General features: G+C 41.2%; 3 protein-coding genes across 3 annotated transcripts in view; 1 reads left to right on the forward strand and 2 right to left on the reverse strand.

Moving 5' to 3' along the window:
- The window catches only part of LOC118340493 (jun dimerization protein 2-like), an 11,080-nt gene extending 10,370 nt beyond the window's left edge, over positions 1–710 (reverse strand). The window contains exon 1 of the mRNA XM_035678511.1: positions 576–710. The gene's annotated coding sequence lies outside the window, so the exon portion shown is untranslated. The remainder of the gene's footprint in view (positions 1–575) is intronic.
- A 7,020-nt stretch (positions 711–7,730) lies between these two features.
- si:ch211-153j24.3 (proto-oncogene c-Fos) lies at positions 7,731–10,958 on the reverse strand. Its single transcript, XM_035678512.1, has 4 exons — positions 10,709–10,958; positions 9,954–10,172; positions 9,204–9,311; positions 7,731–9,005 (listed from the first exon to the last, which is right to left on the reverse strand). The coding sequence occupies exons 1-4, from the start codon at positions 10,835–10,837 to the stop codon at positions 8,274–8,276; spliced, it is 1,188 nt and encodes a 395-aa protein (XP_035534405.1). The 5' UTR covers positions 10,838–10,958; the 3' UTR covers positions 7,731–8,273.
- Positions 10,959–15,428: 4,470 nt separating this feature from the next.
- fosab (v-fos FBJ murine osteosarcoma viral oncogene homolog Ab) lies at positions 15,429–17,864 on the forward strand. Its single transcript, XM_035678513.1, has 4 exons — positions 15,429–15,741; positions 16,120–16,347; positions 16,454–16,561; positions 16,677–17,864. The coding sequence occupies exons 1-4, from the start codon at positions 15,607–15,609 to the stop codon at positions 17,346–17,348; spliced, it is 1,143 nt and encodes a 380-aa protein (XP_035534406.1). The 5' UTR covers positions 15,429–15,606; the 3' UTR covers positions 17,349–17,864.
- Positions 17,865–23,989: the final 6,125 nt, after the last annotated feature.

Below are 23,989 nucleotides of genomic sequence, written 5' to 3' on the forward strand. Positions count from 1 at the left end.
CCCCCCCCCTCCACCACCACCGACCAGCGTGTGGCGTGTATAGCGTTACATAACTGTCTTCACAAGGCTAACCGACACTTCTCCTGTTTAGCAACACTGAAATTAAGTCTCCAGAGATGAAAATACCTCCAGTCCGACACAAGCCGGTGTGTGCAATTTAGCGAACAGCTCTGTAAATAACGAGCTACAAAGCGACAGTTGCTACAACAGTTGTATCAACAACTTACACACCGACTCCTGCGGTAAGAGCACGGAAAACTTACAAACTACTAACAAAAAAAAAAAAGCTGACTTTTTTTTTTTTAACAGCAATTTATTGAAAACACATACATGTACTGGAATCGTCTGACACAAGTAACAAATATATTTCTATATGTAACGAACGAGAGAGGTGTTGAGTCTCCAACGTGGTGAGAAAAGTGTTACAAAATATATATATATATATGTGTGTATGTATATGTCAAGCCTGGTACTGACACAAATAAACAAAGAGAGGAGAAAACAATAACAATGTAGCTCGACGCTTCACTCTCACATACTCTCTCACACTCACACTCTCACACACACACACTTACCTGTTGTGCGTCCAAAAAATCCGCAGTAATAATGTGTCGGTGCGGGTGTTGTGAGTCGGATGTAGGTTTTGGGACTAGCTGGAGTCGTTGCATCAGCCCGTTTAAGTACTGCTCTGGTCTGCGAGGCTCCGGAATGCGGAACTGCTCCCCCCCATACGTAAGCAGGGATGAAAATAATGAGAGGAGGGCTGAAGACTGAGGTTTGTTTGCTCCACCCCTAGCAACCAAAAACACACACACACACACACACATACACACAGGCTGGAGGAAAGTTTCAGCTGAGGGATAGATTAGAGATGGTAAATACACACCTCAAGGGCCATAAAGAGTCAGTAAATGCAGTTATGGCTCTAAACATGTATAGGCTCTGTCTTGGCTGCAGGTGTTTTATTATTTGACTTGAGGATGGAGCTCCTTGCCAACGCTAAAAAAGAAATCAGTCCAATTGGTTGGGGTTATTTATACCCAAATAGGTGTGTCGAAGCCAAGTCTATAATAAAAGCATTAATGTCAGTAGGCGCAAGAGATTTTAGCACGTTTGGAGGGTTTATATTTAGGCTCTGCTCCCAAGCCGTAAACCCCTTAAACAAATCAGTGCCTCTTCGTAAGTTATGTTACCTTAGTGTGGATATGGGACTAGTTCAGGTTAGGTTTCTTTATTTGTATATGTAGGTAGATTTGGCTTGCAGTAAAACACAAGGCATTCCTCTTAAAACAAAAACATCAAATAACCCAGACTGCTTTCAATTATTTAAGCAAGGGGAAGGATGTGGTTTAGTGCTTTATTGCGTTCAGACAATGTTTAACATGTTAAATGACTGCGAAACCCAAAAATAAGTAAATCAGCCATTTTGGCTCTTACAGGGAATTGAGTGTGTCAACAGCGCACCGTGGTTCCTGACATCAAAAGACTTTCAAGTACTGTTATAAAACTTGCAGCCTACAAGTGACAAAAGTGAGCTAATTCAACACCTGTGTTGTTCCAAATCATATATTTTCTGTATAAATGTTTATGTGACGACATGTTTGCGGTCTTGTTTTCTAATGAAGAGAAGAGCCATCACTTCCTGTTTAATAGACAGTTTCCTTTTGACTGCTGTTTTGATTATTTTTGCAAAACTGAAAGTGTAGAGCTGAACAATCTTGTTTTATGTCACATTTTATTTGCTTTTCCTTTCACCCATGTTGTTCTTCCTGTAACCCAAAGTCATTTGACCCTTGAAGGTTGCATTCAGATGTATCCCAAGTGTGGCTATCATGCATATTTGTAAGACTGAAAGAGACACCCAGTATTGCTTTGCTCAGACAAATCCACAGAGAGCTAAAACCATATTATTTCAGGTGGACTAGAGGAAGTTTGATGTAGTATTGCACACATAGCTTTAGTTAGTTGTTGTGAAATCCAATTCTTTAAGCTCTCTTTAATAAAGAGGAAGCTTGGTTCATAATGAATAACAGCTTAAACACACATGCACAAAATCATGTCTGAGTATTTCTGATGGACCTTCAAGAAAATTCCAGAAAAAACTTTATCCGAATGCCTCTTCCTGCTGCTTCCCTCTAGTGTGGACAGCCGTAACTACATTCCACTGGACTCCTTCTATAACACTGAAATGTGTCTGTTTAAAGCACATTATAGAGCCATGAAGTTACACTCTTAAAGGGCTGGAAACAACCTGTTGCAATATGATGCAGAATTGCTTTTCACTCTCTGTCTTTTTATTGTTATTTTAATGCTAAAAGTTGTGCATGAATAAGCATTGTTTGGTTTTGATATAGCCATAAAACTGAAACAAACACACACCTGTGGATTACTTTATAGCAAAGTCACAACTGAGCTGCAATATAATGTCCAAAGAGCAGTGTGTTTTAGTATAGTTTTAATCAAATATAACTTTCTCATGTGCAACTTTGAGGTTTTTATTATCACCATTATCTGAGGCTCGGTTGGGTTTTACACGATGCCATCTCAACTGTTCCACCTAGAACAAGCAGCTGAGTTATTAGAGGCTCACCAAAATACCCCACTCTGTTCCTTTTTTTAGATTCTAATTTGGTTCTGCTATGATTTATGTCTCGCATCTGAGGGGAGGTCGGGGGGGACTGTGCGTCACAGTCGCTCCTAACAGCGATGACAAATTTTCAGGGGGGCATTTGGGGTTAATAAAGCAGAACTGAACCAACAAGCAGACAGATTTCATAAAACTGGATGGTTCTGGACATCTTTTAGTTGAGACATTTCAGAGGTTTTCCCTTTTTGCAGGTATAGACTTTCAGCTGAATTTCTCTGTGCCTGCAGGAAGGCAGCCAGAGATGTCACTCAGTACATGAACACACATGGTGCAGGACCATTTGGCACTTTAAGCCTTTAAGAGGGAACTGTCCATGCCAAGAACAATAAGCCTTGATAATGACGCTCTGAAAAAAACACACACCAGTCTGAATATGCAGACCAAGTATGCGGAGCATGTTAATTTGTTCAACAAAAAAGTTAACAAAAGGTCTAAGTTGTGCTCTGGTAAGAAAACACAGAAATGACTGCTTTTATAGGAACCTGGGGTCTGATTCAGGATATGAAGAAAGTGATTAAAAGTACAGAATCATATTGCAACATACTGTACATGTCGAGATGTTTATTTTTTCTGCTCCAAACTTTCATAAAGTTATTGCATTAAAACATAATCTTTTGTGCACTTTCTAACAGCTGCCCAAGTGATGAATGGAGAGGGAGTGCAGTTTGTGGTTGTGCAGCTTTGCCCAGCTCATACTGAGTTCTTGGTGTGTGGGCGTCAGAAGGTAAAAACAATGAAACTGCTCTTTGCACAGCAAGCATTTATATTTCTGTCCCTTTATTTACTTATTTTTAAACAGACATTTACACGTGTATTCATAATCATATTTGATCCTTCATACGTTACATTCCTGGTGACTAGTTAAGTAAACAAGTCAGTCATAATTTTCTCATTTTCTCATTCGATTAACCTGGTTAAAATCTGTAGGTTAAGTTGTCGTAATATTATCCAACACCACATCTTTAGGAAATACCCAGCAAACCAGACACATCCAGACATAATCCTGAGTCATCATCCACCGCACTGCAGACACAATAGGCAAACTTTATTTTTACCAACGCTCCATTTAATTTCCTTCCTTCCTTCCTTTTTTTTTCCTTTCAAAATAACCTCAGACATTAGTAAATCACGTCAAAACACGTAAAGTTATGTGTAAAGATGGACCGTTTTTCAGTTAGGTTATTTAAAACTGTATGACATTTTGCCATTTTGGTGTATTACCACAGAATGATATTTCCCATTTTCCAACAGCAGTGGTTTAAGAGCGAATGGAAACTGTGATTTTGTCATAGTTTATTCAGTGAACGCCAAAATCTTGCATGCACTATCCAGATCTATCTAATAGTAACCTGCATAAAAACATACTGTGCATGATGAAAACAATCAGTGTCTCAACGGAAACATATATTATTTTTTACTATAAAACATTTTCCTCCAGCACACTCCTGTGTATCCAACACACACACACAGATAAGATACATGCCCTTCTTAATGGATTAAATTGTGATGCTGAAGCAAACTCCCATCGACTACATTCACAGAAATTGAATCAATCACTTAATGCACCAATTGCGTGCTGGCGCTGATTTTAAACCCTCCCCCCTCTTCATCTTCATCTCCCTTTCACAAAAACAGGCTGTCAGCTATCATGCCAGCACTCCTCTTCCTCCCCCCACTGCTCCTGTTTCCATTTGAGTAAAAGCTCCCAGTGTTATTAATGTTGTGAGACATGGATTCACCATTTGATGTTCATCCATTGTATGGTGTAGCATTAAAGTCTATAAAAAGCACATGCTTTTGTACAAAGAAATAAAATATTTGCAGTTTTAAGCATGTCAGTGCTAATTTAATGAAACAGTAGTCATGAAAAACAGGTGAGCCAATTCAAAATAAATCAACACAAGATGTTTTTTCTACCCATTGTATTACTGAAGAGCTCCAGTTGGAAACAAAAGAGAGTTCATGTACATATCAACACCATCTTTGGCACTGTTGTTCTCTCATAGCATTACTCATGTCAGGTGATCCAGTCTTCCCGAACTCGTATGACATTGATTTATCCCTGTAAATATAGCACTTCCTTGGGAATATCACAGTAAGCAGGAAACAGAGTGGTCAGGAGGTGTATGAGGATGAGATAACAGAGGTGGAAACTCTGAGCACACAACAAATAATACGAAGATAGAGATCTGTAACCAGGCAATGTGAGACATATTGCAGAGTACTGGTGTTGGGAGTAATCTCTTCCTGAAACATTCAGCAGGGAGGACCGCCCTTCAAACTTCTACATGTTTTGTACTTTATTTATTAGTCAGGTCACGTCAACGCTTTACAACGCACAGTTCATATTAGATTGCTGATTAGACTTCTGCAGATTGAGGTAATACAGACTAATGTTCGGTCTTCAAACTTCATGAATAAATAATAGAGATAAAGGTGAAAGTTGTCCAGTGCAACCAAGAGGAGGGTGAAGTTTGAAGCTGCCCACGCAATCCTGAAAATATCTTTAATCAGTCAAAATTATTGATAAGAACTGTGGGGGTGAAACATGGCTGTGTAAGGCCTTTAAGTTCTTTATACTTGAACTCCATTACATTTCAGAGCAAAATATTGTACTTTATATTTAATTACATTTAATTTGACAAGTATAGCTACTACTTACTTTGCAAGTTAAGATTTTAAACGCAAAAAATATAATGAATTTATAAAAATACATATAGTGATTGAATATATTTTAATTGATTGAAATACTAAAATAGATCAACTTCAACCAGCCTATAATACATCAGTAATAATTATACAACAGTTTAATAATAACAGAGTAATAATATAACATTGATGGGACCATTCCGAGTACTTTTAATGTTATACTTTAAGAGCATTTCACTGTTAAAACATCTGTACTTTTACTTCTGAATGTATAATAGAAAGACCTGAAAACTTCCACATACACACAGTTACACTAAATCTTCATCTGACAGCTATTAGTTGTGTTACTTTAGATTTTTACAAAACATTGTGATGAGTTTATGAAATATGTTGCACTGCAAAACAACCCAAAGTATGTTGTCATTTGGTACATCACACATGCACATCATGCATTCAAATAATAAATTATAGGGGCCATTCTGCTGTATATAGTTATTTTACTTTTGTTACCTTTTGAATAGATAACATTTTGCTGATATATATACACACCAAGTCCTTTAAGATCTACTTTATTACATAACAAAGTCAGAGAAACACATATTTCCTCCACCACTGAGAATAAGTGCAGGCAAAATACTCAGTCCCAACCTTAAAATAAAAACTCTCCCCCCTCAGCTCATCTCATACGGTGAGGTTGTGGCTTCATGTTTGGTTGTGAACAACTCTAGCTATGTGACATTTTACAGCTCTGAAACAGGTGATGGAGGCGAGAGAAGCATCGCACTGCTGGACACAGACACAGTTTGATGGAATAAGTGGACGGAGAGTGAGTCAGTAGACTTCAGAGCTGTTGACAGGCCCATCCATCATCACTCTAAAATAGCCGGACACTGAACGCATCACGCACACACAGAAAATGAGGGGAAGCTCAGTTGTTTGGGGCTCGCTCTGTAGCTCCCCCTATCGATGGAAATAAAACACTGCACTTCTCACACATACATACTTATGGAAACATGAGACTGTGTTGTGAAACGTTCAACGGAGGCTCATTTGGCGTAAATTAATAAAACTGCGCTCCTTTTGGTCTGTAAATGGTTCGATTAAGTGCATCCACTGCGGTCTTATTGCTGCCTTGAAACATTACTTGTCACTGAAGAGCGAAACCAAACAAAGGCTGCGGTCATTAAATGCCCCGTTTGCTGTTCCGAGAAAGCCTCTGGCACCGTTACATTACCGACTACAGCAATTACCGACACGCACGTGATGCCCCGCTCTGTAATTAATGAGAGAGGTTCGTCTGTCTCCGCTCAACAACAACACTCAAAGCTCCTTGCTTCGACTTTTTCCGGTAACGTCCTCCCGGGGGCACCGAAATATGACACCCGTCGTCATAGAAACAAAACAACTGCAATTACCCAAACATGGTCAAGGGAAGTGAAAACGATACGGCAATCGCGCGTTGACGTCACGCAGAGCACGCACCGTGCTGCTGTAGAATCGGGTTCCCTTGACCGTGACAACAGTGGAGCGGAGAGCGAGCTGTGAATAAATAATTAACCCGCTGTTTCTGCTGTTCCCACTCGTTTTAAACACGACTCAGTCCCCGGTGGTTGTGCTTTATGTAATCCGGAATCCTAAAATAGGCACACTGGCATCTTTACGGGCTGATATAGAGCTGGAAATAGGTTCAAAGTTCAACCGCGACCCTCTTTTTGACCCTATTTACAGCGATACCTTTAAAGCTATCAGAGTACAGGACATAGTCGTTATCAGCAGCTGGAGATTGAACTGTTGTTTTGGAATTGTAAGGTGTTTTTTGAGCGTTTCTCCTCCATGTTGTGCTTAAAGGCTGAGGTAGAGAGCTCATTCTTGACCTTGTAAAATAACATTTGAGAAAACAGTATCACCACAGGGTCCACTTAGTAGCTGCTGGAGCTTTCAGTCATATCACATGGCTGTCAGAACCAGGTGAAGAGACATGGTGTGAGGCATGTTAGGCATGAGAAGAGGACGTAAAATATGTTCCATTAGGTTGTTGTACCAGAGCTTTTGATCATATCTCATGATCTTCTTTGACAGATGCAGTTTGATGTTCAAATAACAGTTCAACTAAAGGTCTTGTTGTCAATGATAGCTTAAAAGCTGAGGTTCAAAGGTCATTCTTGGAAAACGCTGTTGAGAAAGCATCTCACCACGAGGTCCATTTAGTAGCTGTTAAGGAGCTTTCAGTCATATTACGTGATATATATATATATATATATATATATATACACTCCTGTGCAAACTCCATCTGCTGATGAAGATCATGGGATATGATCGAAAGCTCCAGAACAATGAACCCTGTTGTAATATCCCTGACCGAGTGACGACAACAGCCAGAAATTGTTTGTGGTTATCTTATTTTATTTCCAGCATTATACAATTTTTTGCATCTGATCATTTTTGAATAAGTAAAAAAATAAACTATGTCATAAAATACATCTTGATAAAATACATGACGTGACCTTTTTATTTATGGAAACACTTGAAAGGACATTGTCAAGTTAGGGGACACCTTACAGCAAGATGTTACACCTATACACTACACATTAGTAACCCTGTTATTTTCACTTGTTACAACACAACTTGGTTAACAGTATTACACATACATTAGGCTACTGAGCATGATTTAACTTCACATCACATTTAGGGATTTTAAAAACACAAGATACCACCTCTTCTTGGATTACGGATGACTCGTATTTGCATGCATTTCTTGTAACCAGCGCAAAGTCTCATCTCAGAGAATTGCACCAGCAGTATGGAAGAAGTCAACCCTGTTACAGTCACAGAAAAACATGTCATCTACACAACCTTTGATGTTTAGGTTTACACAACATCAAAACTCACACTACAAAAGATTATTTGAGAGAGAGAGATCATAGCTTGCTGGCTGGTTAGAATACAATTACAGTATCATTGCATAACTTCTTTGCATTCACAAGGCCAGAAGTGTTGGAGAGTTAAGACTATCTTTCATTAACTCAGACGCACCGAGGCTGCCTTTGAGGCTCTCAAAGCCCTCAGCCAAGGAATCAATCTCAGAGTAATTAAAGGAAAACACTGTGCGGTAATTGCTACAAGTGGGACTGGAAGACATGACTGGTGTGCTCAAAGACTCAAGGTCGTTCGCCACAGATTTGTACAGCGTTTCCCAGTCAGAGAGGCAGAAGGGGCCGCTCAGGTCTATGTCAGGGACGGATGCAGCCATCTCAGAAGTCACTTCCATCTCTAGGCTGGGCACCAAGTCATCCAGGTCATCTCCTTTCAAGTCCTCCAGAGCCTCCTCTTCTGCACTCGAACACAGGAGGATGTTGGAGTTCCCCAAAATGGCTGCATCAGGGATGCAAGGGACAGTGTCCATGTCTTGACCAATCGAGGCATCTCCAATGGTCGAGTTGCTCTCGGGGGTTTTTGCATTCTCTAAGATGGACAGCAGCTGTGGTGAGGCTGGAGGATCCTGCAGCATTGTGTTAACATCATCTCCATCATCTCCATTATCCTCCTCCTCCTCCTCCTCCTCCTTCTCCTCATCGCCGTCGTCATTTGCAGGCAGTTTGCAGGATGATTTGTGGGAGGCTAAGACCTGCTCCAGCCTCTCCTTCTCCTTCAGCAGGTCGTCTATCTCCGTCTGGAGGGCAGACTTCTCGTCTTCGAGCTTGTCCGTTTCCTGAGGTGAGGAGGAACAAAATCAGAAAAAAGACCTGGCGTGAGGGGAGCATGAAAACACTGCTGGCTTTTGGTGCTCTGCAGTCATTCCTGCTGTGCTCCTCTTATCTTTAATGACTAGTGACATGTCACAGGGCGCATACAGTGCATGTGCTGTGTGAATGTTCCCTGTATGTTTTCACAAAAACGGCATACTTACAGCTTGCAGAGTGTCTATCAGCTCCCTCCGTCTGTTACGACACTTTGCTGCAGCAATTTTGTTCCTCTCCCTCCTGATCCTCCTCCTTTCCTCCTCCTCCTTGGAAGGCTAAAAAAATCAATCAGAAATAGCCCATTTAAATGCGCATCCTTCTAAGTTTTTGCCATATCAGCAGTTGGCTCTTCAACACCATTTCACTTGCCAAAAAAACAGGAGAAAAAAAAAGATCATCTTTGTTGCAGTGTATGCTGGGAATACTGATCTTGGTCGGTGCAGACGCCTCTTTCAGTTCAGGCGTTAAAATGCTGCACCACTGGCACGGTCTAGTCAAGGCACGTGAACGCGCACTTTTATGCAATTTCCCGTCCCATTCATAAACTGCACTGTGCTCATTACTCCAAAAGTAGCCTAATCACTCACTGCACCAATTAGACATCATCCTGTCACCTTATGCGCTTCTCCCTGCACTCCGTTATTTGCACTACTCCTTACGTTCATTTCATTTACTTTCACAGTAAAAAAAAAAAAAAACAATTACATCTTTAACATCCTGTTGAAAATATCGCGATAACTCAATGTCCATATTAACCTTCATCAGTGGAAAGGATATTACTGAAGAACAATACAGACTCCTTGCTTAATTGACTGATTGATTGATTGATTGATTGATTGGCTACCTGTAACGGGGTAGCCTATTTATGAACCTGACATTTCATTGCCTCCCTCCCCAACCCTGTTTTGCCTGCACACCTTGTCTTTCAGCCCTTTCCTGTTGGAGGGCTTTGCCTTGTTTGCAGCTGCGGGGGAAGACGACTGGCTCGCGCCGTGAGATCTGGTCTTCGCGCGGCCGCCGGGTGACGGAGAGACAGATGTGATGACCGTCGGCTGCACCATCCACCTTAAATCCGGCGAGGTTGAGATTGCAGTCACAGTCGGAACAAAGGAGTCTGCTGCACGGGTCTCAGTATCCTGGAAAAATCCACATCACAGACACATTGCATATGCATTCAGTCTAATTTAGCTTATCTGATGAATGAGGAACCGCGCTCGTGGTTGACCTTTAGATGGGCTTAAATGGTACATCAATCATTTGGTTGAGGAATGCCAAAAAAAGACTGAATCAATACTGTCTACGAATGTTTAAAAACCAGCTACATGCTCTATTATCACATCATTATCACTGGTTTTCATCATCATCATCATCATCACTTTAAAATGAAAGGTCACGACCAAGGCACGTCTGTACATTACAAACCCCTTTCTCTCAAATAAGGCAGAACATTATTGCGCTGCCTTGACGGATTTTCCTACACACGCAAGGAGACAGACTCCCTACGTGTTTGCACAGAATCATTTTCAGCACGGGACAGTAATCTATGCCATGGATGTGTGTGAAGATGTTGCACCTACTGCAACATAAATGCATGAATTATCCTGCAAAAAAAAAAAAAGAAAAGAAAAAAATTTCGTTTGTTGAGGATTATTTTGTGGATGATCTTTTCTACCTTGGTGCTGTCCACTGATGATGAAAGCGAGTCAGGAGGATGCTGGCTGCACCCAGGGGTGTCCCCGCCAGGCGATGCTGTGCTACAGCTGGACGATGAGTCGAACTCAGTGCTGGAGTCTGGATGCATGTTCTCGTCTAAAATCACTGCATACAAATAGTACAATAGTCTATCTAATCTAAGTAGAAAACTGACGCCTAAACGCCTTTCTATATTCCATTAGCCAGGTTCATAAATGGTAACTGTGCAGATAGTGGAGAGGCCCGCCTTTTATAGTGAGCTGGAATTTTATGAATGAAATCTGTGTGGTGAGACCGAACCATTTCACAGAGGGAGAGGTAAATGAAAAAAAAAAAAAAAAGCAGATGTTTCTCAATTCAACAATTAAACCCGCTAAACGCCTAAACATCAATATCAGCAGAATTCTAATTTTAACTTGTTTTATTTACTAAAATATCCCAAAATAACGAGCATGTGTTAAGTGACACCCCCGCCTCCAAGAGGTGCCCATCGCCATGAATGAACTACGTCATTTCACGTATGCAGCATCTGCATCATATACATTATGTTCCCTTTATGTCCACATATGTTCACGAGGTGTATCTTCATTCTACTGGCGCACTCATGGCAACAGAAATGTTACTGCGGGACAATTGATACGATGGAAATGCAATATATTGATAAACACTGAACATTTCACTAATAACATGGTTATATGTTCCCTTCTAATCGCTCACATTTGCTGCAGTGCAATATCACAGGAGCTGCCACCAATTTATAATTTGGACCAATATTGTGAAAACCAGCATGATTTAATTAATGCACACAGCTTCCAGCACACCGGCTGATTATTTATGAGCTGCTAAATGAAGTGTCATCCATATATCACACTGCCTTTCACCTGTCTCTGCATATGAATAGAGCTCCAGCAACAGAATTGTCGCTGTAGTAAAGCAGCCAATCGCAGAGTGGACCGGTCGAGCCATATATGGTGTTTCCGGTGAACAGGGGGCGCGCTGTGGCGCACAGAGAGCGCGCAGACGGACGTGTGGCTGTGTGGCCCACTCACTCAGTCACAAAAGAAAAAGTGAAACATGCGCTAAAAGGCTCGTCCGTCACGCATTGTACCTGATAACAGCGTCATTATCTGCGCCTTGAATGGCCGCACAGGCGCTACTTTTAGGACATGAAGAGGAGGGCAAACCCCTGCACTTGACCCACCTTTTAGTACAAGAATAGGACGAATGCAGCTTTTGAATGGAGATCTGTGAACGCATTTACAGATCATCTGCATACTAATGCGTTATTGCAGATAATTAGGCTAAAAATATCGATAAAAGTATTACTAATTTAGTGGTTTGGTGGCTGATTTCCCCGTGATCATAGATGAGAAGCCACTTTTTGTTCTTCCACGTTCACACATACTAATCTGTTGTGCTGATATAATGTATTGGCACCAATCATGTAAGCTTTATTCCCGCATATAGCCTAATTCAGCCCTTATTTTTTTTTAAAAGGGGGGTTATATGCTATATTTAGGTTTTCAGATGACCTCACTGATCCACTGGAGTGAAAGCGATAGATGGTGAATAGAGGGGGCCTCTCCCCGCTTAGAGGGGCTGCGCTCCCGGCTGCTTCCCGGCAGTCACAGCCCCCTCTGGGCTCGTTTACCGGCACATCATTAGGTGGTCGGCTTGAGCCTTTTCAGTGGCTGGCGGCTCAAGACCAGAGGAGTTCAAAGGTCGGACATAACTGCAGACACCCCTCACCACAGCTCAAAGACCTGTTTTCATAAAAGCAATTTGAGCGTGAATGTGCAAAGACCGGCGGAGTTTATTTTTAGACTCAGTGACATCAGCACTCAAAGTTCATGTAAATGAGGTAAATAGATCTTTTAAGTAAACTGTGCTGCTGTGAATAACACAATTGTCCATGGAACTGAGACTAAATGTCCCAGAGTTTTTAAAAAAAAAAAGGATGCTATACATATATATTATGCTATAAACTAAAATAAACATATAGTCAGGCAGTTTAGAGCGCTGGTGTAACGCATCTAAAATTACATTATACATTGCAAAATCCTTTTTCCAAAAGTCTAGGCTTAAGATATGTGAAGATGATCTCATCCATTAATTAATCCACCTCTGTGTTGTTGCAAATTGATTTCATATGGTTATTTTTTGATTATTGTTATGGTCACTAACTCATTTATTATAACCAACAAGTGGTCTAACTTACATAGCCTACTAATTGTTAACCAATCTTTCTATTTGCCTACTATGTATTTGTATGTAAGAACAAAAAAAACTCTTTCAGAACAAGTAGTAACAGTCAGCATTGCAGATTTGGAAGTTGCTGCTCTGGCCAACCAGTCAAACCCAATACTCAGACAATACAAGGTAAATTGGTTGGTGTCCCGTTTCATTCCGCAGACACCATGGAGAGAGCTCTGTCTGAGAGCCTCAACACAGACAGAGCTCTCACTCTGACGCTGTTTCCTAGAACCAGAAATTCCGGTTAACGTAATGACGTGTACCTCCGCAGACGACGCCGAAGAGCCGGTTTTATTTTCTTGTGTTGAGTGATCCGTCGCTACAACACAAACGATCGTTGTTGCTATGCAAAACGAGGACGTCACTGACGCGAAGGGGTGGAGTGTTGCTATGCCAACCAGGAATGTTCAACAAAACACGAGCGCGGGAAACAAAACACAAGCCTTTTAACCTACATTGATGCACTTTGGCACAATAACACTATTATTAACACTTTATACATTTATCACTGGCATGTTAACGTTTTATTTTTAACAGCAGCCCGGCCTGTAGCCTGTACACTGTTTAGAGAACTGTTTAATATGGGGCTTTCACTAAAAGACCCCTAGGAATGCAAATAAAAAGAGGAAAACTAAACACAACCATTGTGAATATAAGAATGACTATTGTGGCCAAAGTTTAAATCAACCAAACAAAAGAATTCCAGGAAAGTGTTGCTGACACCACTAAAACTGGGTTGTGATCTGTGTGCTAGTTCTACTATTAAAGGAATGAAAACTGTATTGGATAATCTTCATTAGGATGTTTATTGTAATGAAAATATGTTGTAAAGCAACACAGTCACTTATTTAAACAATTCAAGTCTGATTGTTGGCTCAATGTCACGTGTGGTTCAGGGACTCCTGTAGCTCCTTATGTAGGCTAAATGATGAAAGATTCCCACAACAACAGTAGAGGGAATCCTTCAGTATGAGTGTGCAGGTAGGCTTAGTTTAAGGCAAGGGAAGACCTTTATAATTAAGCTTGGACATCCCTAAGCAAACTGCTTATGTGGAAAAGTACACATAACAAACCAGTTATCCGTTTGCTGTGCAACTAAACACACCCTGTGGATTGCGCACAAAAGGTACGACGGGTGCCTGAGGGCGTAATACACATTAATTTATGACTTTCCTGAAATATGTTTACACAGAGCTGTTGTTTTGGATAGCATGCAAATCAGGGAATAGACGTTTGTCCCCTGCTAAAGCGAAGGTGGATGTGTTTATACATCCGTCTACTCCTGGAGGACCTTGCATGACAAACAGTGGCACAGGACATTTATTAGATTATTTGGAACATCTCTTTAGGTTGTAGTGTATGTTTGCACCTACATTTGGTGGTGAAATACAAATTACATTTCTAAACCTTACATCTGGACCAAAGGGAGTCAGACTTTGTAGTCCAGACTGCAGTGTGCAGCCTAAAGCCTTAACCATAGGCACTTATTTCAGATATGAAAATATTACAGGTATTCAAATGTTTGAGTCTTAGTTTTCTGTTTAAAACACTAGTTTATACTTCTTTTAAATTTACATCTAAGCTTTCAAATCTTAGTTTTAATGTTCTGATATGTGACAGTAATCTAGCCCTGCATTTCACTGCTCATGTTGTATGAGCACCACTTCACATCAACATCGACTCTGTGGTGCAGAAACACTTCTAACACAACAGCACTACACATGATTCGCCCTGCAAGTTTCTCAAACCACAACTTGTTGAAGAGTAAATGTACTTTTGTTTTCCATAAAGAGTGTTAAAGCCTCAGTGAGTTATAAAAATGCATTAAAGGCTATCTTAGTAAGGGACAGGCAAAAAATCAGGACTGCTGCAGTCCCATATGTTCATGAAACAAATAATATTTGAATGAACTATTTCAATGGACAGCCAGCAGTGTGTGTGTGTGTTTTGATGCGTTTGATTGATACAAATAGTTCAGAACAGACAAATCTGCATGTTGAAATGTCCCTTTGATGTACTTTGGTGAGTAGGATGTACTTTTGCTGACCATTACCCCAGCCTCTGTGTTTGTTGTCTTACATAACGTCATGTTGCTGTCGGCCAATCTCGGATGGTGTGTTTCCCAGCAGGATCCGCCCCTTTTACAGGATGCACCATATTTGGAAAATGACGTACTGGGGATCCCGTTTCTGGAATATTCCATTTATCGAGGGTGAGTTTAAAAGATAGTTTCTAAATGTTACTTTTTACATTTAAACATCAGCAATAAGCATTGTATGTTGAACTTTAACTGTACTTAAACGATGTACGAGCAGTAGTGGGCATTATTGCTGCGTTGTTATGTCGGTGTTTTGGTGTTTTTCTCCTCCCTCTGTTGGCTGAGGAGCGCTCCCCTTTGCCGACGTCATTCCGCCGGTCCTGTCTCGGGTATAAAAGCCCTGTGTCTGCTCAGAGTTGGCATTCAAACTTTCAGTAGCACATCAGCGACAAGAGCAAAGGAGACCGAGAGCGGAACTTTAGAGTTTCTCACAAGCCCACTCAAAGGATTTCCTCATCTCAAGGGTTACATTAACCCCTCAACAGAGTTTGCTTGGATCTTCCTTACTTATTTTTTTTGGAGTAACGATGATGTTTACCGGTTTCAACACGGAGTGCGACTCTTCCTCCCGCTGCAGCACCGCTTCCCCGTCCGGGGACAACCCGGGATACTACCCGTCCCCAGCCGGGTCTTACTCCAGCATGGGATCACCCCAGTCTCAGGTATGTCCAGTCAAATATTACTACAATGTATGATATTTATATTCAGGCAATGAAGAACTTGGGAAGATAAAGCTTATTTTAGCATTCACTAAATCATTCTCATAAAGTTTTTAAATGATAAATATGGGCTGACTTATAAATAGTAATAGCCTATGACCGGCGCTGCACACAGCTCAAGGCAAGCTTTATTCAATCACCTGGAAACTCCTCAGAGGAGAGTGTAACGTCATACTTGACATCATATGGATATTTTTAAACCACCCAGCTTTTTATAGATCCCCTTCTTCATTCATAGACACCCTGTAATGCTGCACTCCCCCCTTCATCCTCAAAGTATACCAAATGTACTGATGATCTCTTTTGCTTCATTACCCACAGGATTTCACTGACCTGACAGCATCAAGTGCCTCCTTCATCCCCACTGTCACAGCCATCTCGACAAGCCCAGATTTGCAGTGGATGGTCCAGCCTTTGATCTCCTCGGTGGCCCCTTCTCACAGAGCTCACCCATACAGCTCCAGCCCCAGCCCCGCCTACTCCAGACCAGCCATGAGGTCTGAAGCCTCCCGGGCTCACAGCTCTACCAAGAGGGGCAGAGTTGAACAGGTAATTATTATTATATCTCAGTGTTACATAACAAGCAGCGACTTTGATGTTATACAGTGGTAATTACGAGAGCTGGAGGCTTAACTTTTTCTTTTATTATGTGCAGATATCACCCGAGGAAGAAGAGAAGAAAAAAATTCGCAGAGAGAGAAATAAGCAGGCAGCGGCAAAATGCCGCAACAGGAGGCGAGAGCTTACAGACACTCTGCAAGCTGTAAGTATGCCACTGATTTGCCATCATTCATCAAAATGACTTTCCAGCCACAGCTAATAACACTGTTATCCAACAGCCATTTTAATGCCTCTTCCTCTTTCTCTCTCCCTCGCAGGAAACTGATCAGCTAGAGGATGAGAAGTCCAGCTTGCAGAACGATATTGCTAATCTTCTGAAGGAGAAGGAAAGGCTTGAGTTCATTCTCGCTGCCCACCAACCCATCTGCAAAATCCCCTCAGAGCTGGACATGGACTTCTCTGTGGTCTCCATTACTCCTTCCCACCCCTGCCTCTCCACTAAGGTGTCCACCCAGTCACAGATCACCATCCCAGAGGCATCCATTATCACTTCAAGCCAGCCAACCTTCACCTCAACCTCCAACTCCATCTTCTCAACCAGCTCCATCCCCTCCATCGCCACCATCTCCAGCAGCACGGTCAAGATGACAGACCTGGACGCCTCCGTCCTGGAGGAGTCTCTGGATCTGCTGGCAAAGACAGAGATGGAGACGGCGCGGTCGGTGCCAGAGGTTGACCTGTCCAACTCACTCTACACAACTCAGGACTGGGAGGCCCTTCACGCCTCAGCCAATAACAATGACTTTGAGCCACTGTGCACGCCTGTGGTGACCTGCACACCAGCCGGCACCACCTTCACTTCTTCTTTCATGTTTACCTTCCCAGAGGCGGAGACCTTCCCCACTTGTGGCGTTGCCCACAGGAGAGGAAGTAACAGCAACGACCAGTCCTCTGATTCCCTCAGCTCACCCACCCTGCTGGCCCTTTAAAGTCTCCTCCAAGAACAATAATACTTCCTTTCAAGCACATTTTCTTGATGTATGAGAGAGATGTGCAGATCACAGGGCTATGGAATGGACAGGAAGCAAATTATTTCTGATTTTATTTGCCTTTATCTATACTTGCCTATTACACCAATGTAGCAAGTTAAAAAGCATGTTTTAACTAATACCACCTAGTCGTTTTATGAGTTCATATATGATTTTAATGGTGCTAGATAACAAAACTTATTGTAGTGTTGATGTGTGTTCAGAGCAATAGTTATTATTGACCCAGTTTGTTTTCTGGTTAATGGAACGTGAGAGTAATTGTGAACTTGTTTGTGAAATTTTAAAAACTGACGTGCTTTGTCTTAACCATGGTCTGAGAGTGGTCTATCTTAGTCTGAAGTTTTCTGTGAAAACATTAGTGGTTTTAATTTATGAAATTTATTTTTTTACAGAGAGAGTAAAGATGAATGTTGTTTGTAAGACATGTAAATAAAACATAGTGATATTTCAATTCAAGCATTTGTCTGGTTGAATCTGTGGCACTCTTGTATGCAACACACAAGGGTTTTAAAATGTATAACTAGCAGTGAGGTATAATAGCAGCTCCAGTGGCATTCAACAGTCAATTAAAATAAAGTCTAAAATTAGCCTCCATAAGGGATAGCAGTATTTTTCCTGCACCTCCACTGGCTCTATTTATTGTTCCGTCTGTTGCCAAGGTTAACTATACGTCAGGACTCTTACGTCAGTGCGTTCTTTCCATTTTTTTACATTTGCAAGCATAGCGCGATGACGTTGCACTTCCGTGCCCAAATATAGAGTGCTTCGACGACTCGTTGCTGCTGCCTGTCTGCAGAGAGCAGACGGGCTTCTTGGTCAGACACCTTGTTTTTCTTCCCTCCCCGCTAACACACAGACATCTCTAGAACTTGTCTCTGCATAGAAATTTGATAATTGGCGTGTCGATAGGGAATAGCAAACGGGGGGGGATGCATTGCTTCCCCAATCGAGGTGGTGTGTGTTTCACATGCGCTGCACACGTGTACGGTTATACAAGAGACATCGCAAGAGGATCCGAAAGCAACATTTTAACCACGATCTACGTTGGTTTTAATTTATTCTGTTCTCTTGGAAGGTTTTGAATTCGCCAATATATCACCTCCCACAGTCAACAGACGCACGAGTGAGTTACAGCACAATGCAACAAACCCACAAAAAAAAGGGGGGCCCTCAGCAATTATTCATGTAGGCACAGACAGCAGTTTGGACTTCTTTAACTATTCTATGTGCAAATGGACTGGGGCATGCAGGCAGCTGGACGGTGAAGTGTAAAGTGGCTGTCTGCAAAGGGGTGTTTTTATTCAGCCTGCTCCAATTCTTCCTTCTCACCAGACACTAAATCCACCTCTTCTGGAGGCACAGCTGGGCCAGAATTAACACTTATGTGCCAACATCACATCAAAATGTCTTGAATGACCAGTAGGGTCTCATGGGCATAAATACCCAATTTAGAAGATGGTGATCTAGGAAATGTATTCACTAATAGTCTCGCATAGTATCTTTTTTCCATTGGTTGTTGTTGACAAATGAACAGCGGCAAACAGAGCTTGTGTAGGTTTTCTTTCCGTTCAAAGCCACACTAGAATAACTGACTGATGAGATTTATGTGTGGTTTTCCTAGAGGCAGATAAGATTTAGTGTGAAAACATTCACCTTTTAAATGACCTTTTGCTATCTTAATATGTAGTTTTCATTAAGTTGAAGACATTTGATTTCTTTATTTAAACCCATAGCTTCATGGCCCAGGTACATGTAAGGCACTCTCAGGGCTGGGAGTTACATACATCTGTCTGGCTCTGTATAAAATAATGCAATCCTGTGTCTTCCAGCTTTTCCTAAACATAAAGTTGTTGTTCAAAAGGCCATTTTCTAAACATAAAGACAGTAAATTCATTAGGAACACAATTGAATTTCAATGAAACTAGGTGATTCAAACTTCTTATTGTTACAGTTTGTCATCAAACTTTTCCTACCGCTCCCTTCTACTTGTCATTCTTTTACCTCGCTTGCTCATTTCACCCTTTATCAATATTTCACCATGTAAAGAATAATCGGAAGGCAGATTGCCTAATGGCTTTGCACAGGAAATGCGTGTTGTGTGTGTGTGTGTGTGTGCGCGTGTGAGGGACGTGCTGGGTGGAAGACTACCATCACACAATGAACTTACTCTGACGTTTGAGCCCTTGTGTGGACACACCCTTTTGTGCAACACGGCCAAGATATCAGCAGTTGTTACTCCTGTATTGTCACTTCCTGTATGGATATGGACCTGCTCCTCCAATGGCAACCTGAAACAAATAAAAAGGGCCAAATATTTGATATAGTTTAAAGAATAAAGGTTGCAGAAGTACAATGCAACTTCCTTGGTTTCGTTAAAATGCTTGGATTGAAACACCAAAGCTCTTGTTTTGTTAGCACTGTGCTGTTGTATAACCGCTGTATTCTGAGTACCTGTTTGTTTTCCTTTGCACTTAAGCAGAGCCTCTTTTTCCTCAATAAAGCCTCTATGTGCAACCATGCAGCGCCTAATAACTCTGTCTATTAATACCTCGTTGCCAGCCCCAGGGAGATGGGGTAGCAGCAGAAATAGCAGGTGCCTATTGCTTCTTTTAACATCAGCATCAACAGCAGTAAAATTAGACCACTATGACGCCAACCTGCGTCGGTGCTGCAACCCAGGGGAGGAACCAGGCAGCGTACGCCTGATAGAAAGAGAGGAGGAAAGTGAGAGCGAGGCGAAGGGGTGGAAGACGAAAGGAGAAAATGATGAGTGTATGAGGATAGCAGGGAGGGAGGCAGACAGAGATCCCTGCCTAGGTGTAATTGTGAGCACAGTGATGATGAAAGAGCCGAGTTTGCCTCCGTGCCACGACGACAAGAGCTCAGTTTGGCTCGGATCCATATTCACAGAAATCCATCCACTGATACCTTTCTTTTGTCGAGAGAGGATATTAAAGCCTTAAGAAAGCATGAATACTTCAGTGTCTTCCCCCTATGGCAGAGTGTCTGTCTGAGTGACAGAGTGATAGTTACTCAGTAGTGCGCTTACAAAGACACCAAATTATACATTTACTGACAATCAAATGACATCTCTTCTTGACATATTTGTTTTACTGGCATGACTGTCAACACAGTGAGTGCATCTGACACAATGAATGTATTCCATAATGTTAAGTTTCTATGACACAGACTGCTCAGCTGTGGGAGTGTAACATAACAAATTTAGATTTTTGAACTTGATTCTGAGCTCTTATTTGCGTATGTCTGCTTTTCCTTTGTGTTTTTTTGTATCTAGAGGTGAGATCAAGCAGAACTCAAAGAATGACAGCAATGAGTTGGAGGGTGTGTAGGCACTTGCGTCAGCATGCATGCTCATTTAAGGAAGTAATCTACTCTGTAAAGTAGTACTTTCATACTGACAATGCTGAATCAGTGCCCAGAGGTGATAAAAAAGGCTAGTGAATCAATGGTTAGATTATTGGACTAGTTTTCCAGGTAGCTTACAGACTGCATTTCACCCCTAGACATAGTTAATCCACAATGAATATGGTTCAGAATGTACTTGTTGATTGAAAATCCCTGACAGTGGTTAAAAACAATGTGACATTCACATTTTAGTATAATTTAATGTACAAATATAGATAAGACACAGGTATATGAATATAAAGTTTTGTAAGATTAATTTCTAGCCTAAAAGCTCCATAGCATGGAGGAGTGTGTGACATGCTATTCTTGGTGGTTATTTGACGCACTAAGCTACAATACTGGAGGGATTTCTCTATCCAATAATTACTGTTCACTTAGTGCCAGACTCCCCACACTGCAGCGTGTCCTCGTCTCGTCTCGTGGGATCAGTAACAAGGATGTTTCCCTGGAAACTGGACAGCTCTATCATATGTAATTGGGTAATCCCTGAGCTGCTGACAGAAAAATAATAGCTTTTGGGATTTTCAAAATACCCCAGCCAACACTGAGCATGATATGTCTGTTTTATAACCTGGATTTAACAATCGCATGGATGGATTATTATGCAACTATGGTAATATTTAATACATTTTTGAGTGAAAATCTATAGAAATCAATAAGCTACATGTGAACCCTTTGAACGCTAGCACAACAAAATGAAAATAGATGATTTCTAATCTTATAACTGCGATACCAATATCTTTCTATGGGAGCAAATATGTGCAAGGATAGAAGTACATTGCTCATTCAGCTGCTGAAGGAGAGAGGGAGAGAAGGAGAGTTTACATGATATAAAACAGGGTCACACATTCATTCTCATTACAGAGACTAACTTGGACTTCATCTCATGTGAAGTACCATAACAGACCTTTAGACTCTAAACTATAAAACAGCAACAACCAACAACAAAAACTAAAAAACAGCCTAGCTCTGCAGTCGCCACCCTGACTGGTATGTGTGTGTAATCTCCATTTGAAAAATATTTAATGCCACAAACTACTTTTTTTTATCTTGTAAGAGACATGAAAGCCTCTGATCTTTCTTCTGTGGTTTTCACTGCCTTGAACTTGTTACCACATGTTTTCCCACACACATTATCGGTCTCAGGAATATGGCCTTTTTGACCCACTAGGGGGCCCCAGGTCATAACTGTACTGTAGTCTATGTAAGGGCACCACCAGGATGTTCTCAAAACCAGAACCTTAGGAGTCTTGTGTTAGTAATTAAGTTGTTTTGTAAAATTTACATAGAAATACGCCTGGTGTGAACACTGCTGTGTGTTGTATCCCACAACAAACTACAAAACATGTCACTATATGTAACAAAGCAATCCAGGCTCAAAGGTCCACTGCATCTCACTGTATTCTTCAGCAAATTAAAGCCAGCTCAGGTGTCATCATGTGATCTAAGTGTGAAACTTTAGTTATGTGTTATATGCATATGTGTGAATGGGGATGGACTCCACGGAATGCTTCTGGTGGTCCCTGCTGAGTAAGCCGTGTCTTACATTCCTCCTTACTCACAACTTTGTGTAGGAGGGCCCACTGACATAAACGAGTGGCCAAAGACCATCCCTCACTCTGATCTCTGAACATAAGTGACATCATGTGACACCTGAACCAGCTCTTGCTGATGAAGACTGTGAAATGTGGTTGATGTGAATGTCCATCACTACGTCTATGCAGTACGTATCTAATGTTTATATTTTTCAAACATTGCCAGTTTAATTATTCCCAGACTACTAACCCGGCAAAATGGGTAACTGCCCAGACACCTAAAGGCCAAAGGGTGACCAGATCCCACAAACCAGATACGGGACAAAGAGTATGTTTGTGTGGGACAATGTGGGACACATTACCAATGCTTTGATATGTCTAACTATCTAACTATCTCTGTTCCCCTTTAGCTCATAAGATCTTCAATTCAGTAGCACACAATAAACCATTCAGGTCACAGGTTAGGCCTTAGCATGCAAAGGACTTTCCCAACTTCGACGCTACAGCAGGCGTAAAAGCAAGCTGCAGTTTCACAGTTGTTATTGTGCAACAGTCTGCGGTAGTGGCCTTCCACCGGTTTCACCCAGTTAAGACTAGTTTCCCAGTCTTTCCTTGTGGTAGTTTACATCATATTAAATCTGCATAATTTGTGACTTTGTGGTGACCAGCAATTTTCCACGATGGGCGTGGCTAGTAAAGAGACAGATTAACCTGCACTTGACCTACATGGGTGCAGTTTGATTAACATCAAACACACCCCCATGATGACAGCCTGCCCTGCTTTCATCACAACCACCAGATAAATATCAGATCTCAGAATAGCGTCTGTCCTGCAGCGGTTTGACTTGTGAAAACTAGAGCCAATCAATATGTGGAATATCGTCTCAATATGTGGACAATGGACCTTTTTCACTGTGGCCATTCTGACATGAAATAGTAAGGTTAACACAGGTGTTACTAATGATACTAATTAAGGCTCTGTTCCATTTATTGTAGCAGAACCTTTCCAGTGAGTCAACATGCACTTTAGTAGCACCCTGAAACGGTTTGACCCGAATGGAGTGGAACCTCAATAAGTATCATTAATAACATCTGTGTGGCTGTGTATTCTGTGAATCTGGTTTTAAGAGTTAGTATCAAGATAGAGGCTTTACAATTCAATATAGATTTCTTAAAACTTATTTTAGGAAATCTATACCGGTGCTCCAAAACAAAAGTATAAAGAACCCACCACCATATCCATAAATTAATTTATTATTTATCATAAATGTGTGCATCTGAGTAAATTTTTTTTAATTTTTATGCAACCAGAACAGTGGGATCTGCCTTTGTATCCATCACAGCCCCTGTAACATTAACATCAGATCCCTCAGTACACATTAACAGCACTGATATCTAGATGTTGAGGGTTTAAACACAAAAATCAATAGGCTACAGCGTTTTTGAGAATTGGTACAATATCACAAAACAAACAAAACCCATAGTGTTTACCTTACTACTTCCTGTCTAAATGGATTAAAATAATAAGAATAAGAATAAGAATAACTTTATTTGTATAGCACTTTTTAAAAACATGGTTTACAAAGTGCTTTGACAGAACACAGCAAGAATACAATTTAC

Source organism: Morone saxatilis, unplaced genomic scaffold (genome assembly GCF_004916995.1).
Source record: "Morone saxatilis isolate NCDOM2014 unplaced genomic scaffold, NCSU_SB_2.0 Contig7, whole genome shotgun sequence".
In the NCBI taxonomy this organism is placed as follows: domain Eukaryota; kingdom Metazoa; phylum Chordata; class Actinopteri; family Moronidae; genus Morone; species Morone saxatilis.

Bases quoted from the DNA above. Each gene is read 5' to 3' on its own strand.
- si:ch211-153j24.3 (XM_035678512.1), bottom strand. From the start codon at position 10,837: ATGCATCCAGACTCCAGCACTGAGTTCGACTCATCGTCCAGCTGTAGC. The intron at 10,173-10,708 runs GTAGAAAAGATC...GGATTTTTCCAG, and splicing joins CATCAGTGGACAGCACCAAG to GATACTGAGACCCGTGCAGC. The intron at 9,006-9,203 runs GTAAGTATGCCG...TCCTCACCTCAG, and splicing joins TGATAGACACTCTGCAAGCT to GAAACGGACAAGCTCGAAGA.
- fosab (XM_035678513.1), top strand. From the start codon at position 15,607: ATGATGTTTACCGGTTTCAACACGGAGTGCGACTCTTCCTCCCGCTGC. The intron at 15,742-16,119 runs GTATGTCCAGTC...CATTACCCACAG, and splicing joins TGGGATCACCCCAGTCTCAG to GATTTCACTGACCTGACAGC. The intron at 16,562-16,676 runs GTAAGTATGCCA...TCTCCCTCGCAG, and splicing joins TTACAGACACTCTGCAAGCT to GAAACTGATCAGCTAGAGGA.